This window comes from Cryptotermes secundus, unplaced genomic scaffold (genome assembly GCF_002891405.2).
Source record: "Cryptotermes secundus unplaced genomic scaffold, Csec_1.0 scaffold2244, whole genome shotgun sequence".
In the NCBI taxonomy this organism is placed as follows: Eukaryota; Metazoa; Arthropoda; class Insecta; order Blattodea; family Kalotermitidae; genus Cryptotermes; species Cryptotermes secundus.
In genome coordinates this window covers 231,064-238,693 of record NW_019735495.1, presented here as the reverse complement: position 1 = coordinate 238,693, position 7,630 = coordinate 231,064, and the positions used below count along the sequence as shown (strand labels likewise).

At 35.4% G+C, this 7,630-nt stretch overlaps 1 protein-coding gene and 1 long non-coding RNA gene across 3 annotated transcripts in view; one reads left to right on the top strand and one right to left on the bottom strand.

Moving 5' to 3' along the window:
* Positions 1–638: 638 nt before the first annotated feature.
* Positions 639–5,699, bottom strand: LOC111869492. The gene is made up of 2 exons (XR_002843674.2): positions 5,527–5,699; positions 639–3,958 (listed from the first exon to the last, which is right to left on the bottom strand). It is a non-coding gene; the product is annotated as an uncharacterized LOC111869492 (long non-coding RNA).
* A 434-nt stretch (positions 5,700–6,133) lies between these two features.
* LOC111869491 (ecto-NOX disulfide-thiol exchanger 2) overlaps positions 6,134–7,630 on the top strand; it is a 48,547-nt gene continuing 47,050 nt past the window's right edge. The window contains exon 1 of one of the 2 annotated variants that reach the window (XM_023861063.2): positions 6,134–6,487. In XM_023861063.2, coding sequence (XP_023716831.1) covers positions 6,433–6,487 — 55 coding nt within the window. In that variant the 5' untranslated portion in view covers positions 6,134–6,432. The remainder of the gene's footprint in view (positions 6,488–7,630) is intronic. The other variant, XM_023861062.2, reaches the window with a different exon arrangement.

Sequence of the window (7,630 nt, the reverse complement as noted above, 5' to 3'; positions counted from 1 at the left end):
CTTCTTACAATGTATTATGTCTGTTCTGTAGGGAATCTAGATTGCAACTGAATTTTGTGATGTATGTTATTAGTGAAGTTTATGCAAGAGAGGGAGGGATAGGGTGTGTGAGGATGTGGCGGGAGGGGAGATATAACTGTAGATTATGTTTGGTATGCATCGATGATTACAACATATATAGGGTTAAAAGTTTCAGTAAAATTATCATTCAGTTGTAAATTTTGTTTGCTGATTTTATAAATATGAACTCTTTCATAAGTATCCAGTGTTCGGCCTTTCTTGCAGATATATAGAATTTCCAAAGTTTTGTCCATCATGCTATATCCATGTGTGGTGTCCAGTATATGTTGAGCAAATTTAGAACTTTGTCCATTATTTTTATGTCTCTTATGTGTTCTCTGAATCTGATTTTAAAGATATGTCCAGTTTGTCCTATGTATTTCAATGGACAGTCAGCACATTGTAGTTGGTAAACACCACTAAGGTTGTACTTATCATTCTTGTTTTAATTTATTTTTAACAGATGTTTAATATTGTTTTTTTGTTCTATATGAGATACCAACTTCAGTATTTTTAAATAATTTGGTAATAGTTGATTTCATAACTGAAATAGGTAAAGGTGGTCCATTTTTTTTTTCTTTTTTTGCTGCTATAAACTTTCTCATTAATCGATTCAATCAATATCCCCTTTTGCATAAAAGCAAAAACATAGAAGAGAACATTGTTAGAACTATACTAAATAATAATAACTACCCACTAAATACCATACAAGAAATACAACCCCCCCCCCCCATAAAAAATACCATGCAAGAAAAAAGAAATGGACCACCTTTACCTTTTTTGGCCATGAAATCAGAACAGTTACCAATTCATTTAAGAATACTGAAGTTGGTATCTCATACAGGACAAAAAACAATATAAAACATATGTTAAATATAAATGAAAACAAAAATGATAAGTACAACCTTAGTGGAGTTTACCAACTACAATGTGCTGACTGTCCATTGAAATACATAGGACAAACTGGCTGTACCTTTAAAATCAGTCCTTTATATTGTTGTGTTGTGACGGACTCTAATAAAGAAATTGTATTATTATTATATTTTCCCATTAATTTGTTTGTTGGCTTTATTGTGTTTGCTGGACAGTTATTCTTACTTTCTGGCTACATTCTGATTTGAGTCAGACATTTCTTTTTGTAAATCTGCATGTCAGCATATCAACAACAGCTGGTATCAAATGACTGAGAATGTTTCCGTTATTGGGTTCTTTCCTAAGACACATGAATCATATTATGTGTATCGTAACTCCCTTTGAATTTTTTGGTTGCTTTTAACCAGTTTAAATTTTCATTTTTAAGTGTTTGATCAAGTTTACTAACCTCAACTTTATATAGCCACTGCTTAGCTGTGGAGCCTAATTTAAAATTGAATTATGCCGATGATAATTTTTTTGAAAGATATATGAACAGTCAATTAAAAATACTGATATCTGAAAGCTTTGTTGAACATCTTGGCTATGGAAATCTGTAATAGTTGTAAGGGAATTAAAATTTTATTTATTTATCACATTAAAATGCAGTGTTACAGTTCTTTCAGCCAATGCTGTTATGTAATATGCTGATCCTCTTTCAGGGAAATAGTCTTCTGCATCACTTAAAAACTGCTTCCATCTCAGAATTCAAAGAAATTCATTAATGTAAGTTGTGGTCACCTTTTTCTGTTTAAAATGCACTGGCAGTAGAACAGCTTGCAATACAAAAGGTATCTTATGAAATCTTCTTGAGCTTTCAGCCGTGTGAGTTGCTTAAAAATTACTGGAACATCGGTAATTTTTAAGCAATTGACACGGCTGATAGCCTTAGAAGATTTCATCAACTTTAGCCACTGTGAAAGCTTCAGCTTTAGGGAAATGTAATCATAAAATGTGATTATGGATTATAATAGCTACTTTACTTTCAGGTCTTGTCTGCTGTATTAAATACTACTACATGGAAATGCAATGAACAATTTAGACAGGATATTCTGATTTTTAGAAGTTTTACAAAATTGTATGTCATTATAAAGAATGTTTTATGGAACTGGATTATAGAGTGATACATTTTTAATTCTTGTTATGAACATGTCTATGAAATTATATTGTGTTCCTGCACCAGCCATGAAAGGTTGGACAGTCATCACACAGTATGGAATGCTTATGGGATGGATAATTCAGTATTGTCTCTTCTGGGTGAATAATTTGCTGTTCTCCACGCACATTTTGGTATAACCCATGTACAAGTACTTGTGTTCAGTTTTGAAAGTGTGATGTAGAACCAAAAGTTCAGTCAAGATTTTTTTCACTTGAGGCCAGGCTAATTGAGATTGTTGAAATAGCCTTACAGTAGGATGTGACCACTGCATCCTCATTCTTAAGAGAAGAAAAACGTTGCAGTTCATTGTGACCTTAATCTCTGTCTTCATAATTTTCATACACATATTGATAGATGCAAATAACTTTTTGAGATGAAAAGTATAGTGGTTGGAAGTGGGACAGGTAAATGTATAGTTATCATGTGAGTAGTGTATTAAAGTATTTTACAAGCATCTTTGTTTCAGGTAAATGTACTTCAAATGATGAATGGGCATCAAAGTCAGAGAAATATTCTTGTTAAACTTTCTGTTGTTTGTATACTCTTCTGGATCTTGGTTACATAATGGGATTTTTTCCAAAAAGAATGTTTGTGCATCCATAAGCTTGTCCATTTGAATTGTCTACAAATTAAATATTTGATTATGAAATTTAAGAGTTGAGTGACAGAAATGCAGTCCATACTAATCATGTAATAAATACACAGATATGCACTTCTGTTATGCAGCGTGAAATACTGTAAAATATTAGAATTTGGAGATATGGGAAGCCAGTCATGTGTCCTAAAGAATATATGTTCAGATTTACACATATTTGTTTCATAATATAGTGTAATGTGATTCCCATATATGTACGCTGAAGGGAAAATGTTTTGTGCGTTATATAACAGAGAACATGTGATGTAACTACAATTCAGGCATTTAATATTCATAGATGTACCAAAAGGAAATGTACTAGGGGCTGTGGTAGCTAAACTTGAATGCTTTACTGTGTTTAAGTTCAAGAAATATTTGACTGTATATTTCTTTTTTCAGTGCAGTATAACATTCAGATTTCATGGGAGAATTGGCAAACCAATGAAATGATTTTACCAGCACTTTATATCATTGACTTGCCAACAGATTTGTTATACTAAACAGATACATTTAGTAAAATTTCCGACATTCAGAAGGGGATATACAAACATTTTGTTTCTTTTCGTCAGTTCTTAGATTGGTCATCTCTAGAGCCAAACTTAGTGTAAAACTTCTTGTAAGAATTTTATTGGAAGTTATCATCATCACCACTCATAATTAGTATATGTATGATAATTTTGACTGATTGTCAAGCAGTTAGAAGAGGTGTAGTAGCAACTGTATTTTTAACACACAAAGGCTGAACATCATGTCCGGGATATTTGACATGAATTAGAACACGTGACCTTAATTTTCAATGCTGAAAGTTGTGTTGTGGTTTCATTACAGATTATTTAGAAACATACTTATAAAATTACAGGCTGGTATGGTATTAGTGAATGCATTCAGAATTCAAATTCCTGTATTAGAGAAACTGCTTAGGTATATTTATTGTATCAATATGTTAAGTTCTGTTTCAATCTTTACATCATATATAGCTAATGAAATTAAAGTGATTCTGAATTTCAAGCTCATTTTCTTCTGTCCCATATTCTTGTAACTGGGTCCAGCCAGTGTTCCTTCATACATCTGTTGCAGTTCCAATCTTCAAGATGAAACTACAAGCAAAATTGACTGCATGAATGTTGACACAGGTGATTTGAAGCACAAAAACGTTTGTGTGCAGCACACAGTGTAGCAGAGGAAGGCAGATCCTAGTGGGAAAAAATATGAACATAAATGCCATGCCATAGCTCAAGCAGTTAGTTGCTGGCTTCTCACCGCAGTGGCCCAGGTTGAAACCCAGGTCTGGTCAAGTGGGATTTGTTGTGGACAAAGTGGTGCTGGGGCGGGTTTTTTCCGAGTACTTCGGTTTCCCCTGCCAATCTTCATTCCACCAAATTCTCTGTCATAATCACCCAGGGCAGGCTACAGTAGGCCAATCAGTGTGGCTGTGCTGAGTGGACCCAGTTGGACTCGAATTAATATCCAAAGTCAGTCTGCTTATGAGAGAATTTCTGTGACATGTTTAGTGTGATGTATGTGCACACATATTCTTTTCTTGACTAGTGACACAAAAGGAGCTGAGAGCATTGTTGATCTCAGCTCAGAAGAAAAGAGAAGGTTGCCATCTGCACAATGGTCACTAATCATGTCATTTGTGCTCTTAACCTCAACTGGTTGGTGTATGTGTAACTGATTCTCTGTTATCCAGTGTACTACAGTTGGGTTAAGTAATTTCAAGTTCCCACTCATCCACCAGAGGTCTCTGCAGTTATGCAACCGCAGCAAAATCTGGAAACAGAGTAGGGAGCTTTGTGGACAAGCAGAACTGGAATATACTCATATCATGAGTGAAAGTTCCTCTACATGCCATAAATATGGGACCCCCCAATTTGACTTCCATTCTGAAGGAGATTGTGCTGTGGATCTTTATAGCCCTTAAATTACCCAAATAACAACTGAAGGAATGAAATGAACCTTGAAAAGAGGTTTCTTTCACTGTAAATGTGTTGACTGCTGATGGTGATGGTTCCAGTGCAGATATCATAAAGAAAGTGGAAGAACTGTTTGCATGGTAGGTGTTACAGCAGAGGGTACCAGGGTTTTGTTGTAGGTGGTGTGAGGTACAACATATTATCTTTGGGAGTTATAACTGAGGGCAAGGAATCCAAGGAAGGGGTAGGTAATGAAAGGAAAGGAGGTTGTGGGAATGACTGAAGCAGAATTTGGGCCATATGGAACTGCCACTCTATTGAGGTGTACCCTCTCAGCTGTAGTGAAATTACTTTCAGAGAAATATCTTCCACAAATATTTGTTGTGCAATGCTCTAGCAAAATAAATAGTGCAGAATATCCCAACTTTTCCTATCAATACCAGAGCCATATAAGAGTACAACATACTGCCTCGATTCCTAGAAATAATTCGTTGGCAAACATTACAAACATGGGGCATGTACTAAATTTTTGGGGTTATGTTAAATAAATTTAATCCAGACATACGCTAAATTTAATTTCTTTATTGGATTATAAGTTACCAATATATAACAACGACATTCACAACAAAAGATTTCTATGACTAGAAATAAGTAACAGGAAAATGTCCTCATGAGTTCTCAAAGTTGTTTTTTTTTCTTTGTTTTGATACAATTAATAATGCTCCTCTGTCACTGACTCTCCAACATCAGGAAATTCATGTGACCATTCCCACAGGAATTAAAATCACAATCTTAATATAAACGACAATGCTTAAGCAACACATAATGAATTAAAACAGACATACCATGCTGGATCCCTGAGAAAGTTGAATTTTAATTTTTTCTGCCTACTGGATATTAAGGACCTAGAGGCATAGCTTACGCTTATTCTCTCCACTTCTACTGCAAGAAGCAATAAAGAAATATAATCACTGCACAGTAGAAAAAATAAAGTAAAGCTATCCCTTTAACAGGCCGTGAAGGCCCGTAGTATTGTGAAACGTTGAGGGTCCCACATTATCTAGACAATCGGCTCAAAGATGGTGGTAAAGTTGTCAGCCTTACGCGCCGGCCGTGTTTCACTTCCCAGGAAAATTATTTAATTAATTCCTGATACTCATTTTTGTTAAGAGGCTGAGTTGACTCCAGGGCCATAGTGCGGATTGATGGATTAGGTCAATTGAAAAAATCCAATGACCTCATCGGGACTTGATCCCGACCGTTTCAGGTGGCTGCTTGAGATGAAGTGAGCATTGTGGTTTCCAGTTTCCTTGGTGTGCCCTCACCCTAACGCGTGAAATTATGCAGTATTATTATTATTATTATTATACATAATGATCCCTGACAGTAGTATTTATGATTATCTTACGTCACATGTAGCTGATCCGTGGCATGGGATTGTTGGATTACGCATGTGTACTTTTGTACTAGGTGGTATGTTGTGAACCGTGGGAGTTGTATGCAGAAATGTTTGAGTCTCGGTAAGGTGTTCGCTGTTAATGAATGTAAGGAAAGAAAAAAACTCAATGTGTTAAGAGATTGTAATCTGAACTGTACAGAAGGCAGTTCTCTGCAGTTTCTTACCGTGAAATATTGTACAGAGAGCCAGTATTGTATGAGAATTATATGGTTCCCATGGTGCAGCCCTCCACGCCATAGCCCCATGTCATCGGTTTTGTGTGGAGGTATATAGAAGGATTGCTTCAAATAAAATGGCCTATAATTACCCAGCGGTGGGAAATCCTCCTCTTCCACCAGGCGCAATGAGTAAGCACAATTAATTATTCGTCTGTACATCACAGTTTTATAATTGATTTGTTACATGTATGTTTACCCCCGATTACGTACCTTATGGCAGGGTTTTGTGCATTTTATACATGTATTTATCATTTCTAAGTGATATGCACGTTAGACATAGAGATATTGGGTTTTTGGACTTTATCCATCTACCGAAAACCCAATATCTCTATGTGTTATACACCATCGTCAGAATCCTATAGTAATAAATATATGTGGTTCAGTTTTAAGAACGTATAGGTTTGTTAAGACACTTGAAGTTTAGGCAAGGGAAAAAGGTACATTTGGTGTATTATTAAGGTTTTAGTACCAAGTTTCTGTTTGAATGTGATTCTGAGATTTTCTTCCTGTACCGTGATTTGTAACATATATTTCTATCTACATTTATAAGATATGTTTTGCAGGTGTACTTATTTTAGGACTTGAAGTATGTATATAAAGAATATTTCTTTTACAATGAAGCACAGACGAATATGAAGGTGCATGTATATTTTGATAAGAACTGAAGAAAAATCACAAAGCTGTTACAAAATATGAGACATATCGTTTTGAAGAACTGTGATGACACAGTGTGAAGATTTAATGCCAAACGCATGTAATTGGATATATTGTAGCCACTTCATTTCTAGTTACAACCTTTTCCCCTTAATAACATATTCTCTATTATCCTACACTTTCATCAACCTTCCAAGTTCCTGCTTTCCAATAGGTATCATCCATCAACTTTGCATATGCATATTTTATAAGAGACGTCCTGAACTTTTTGACAGATGAATGAGTATCAAGGTTCATCAGGTGTAACAATTTAATACAAAATAAAGCTTTTAAATAACAGGTAGTCATTGGAAATTTTCATATGCATATTTTATGTCCCCATGTCAGCTGATGGAATCAAGTCATAAACAGGGACCTGATTATTTAAAGTTAATACACTTGGGTACGTAACCAAACCTTGCAAGGAGTTGGGATATCTCAGTTTGTGTAATGATTGGCTACAGGCTGGACAACCAGGGTTCAATTTCGAACATGGGCAAGAGATTTTCCTCTACTTCACAATGTCCAGACTAGCTCAAGGGCCTTTCCAACCTCCCCAAATGGGGGGGGGGGAGGGTC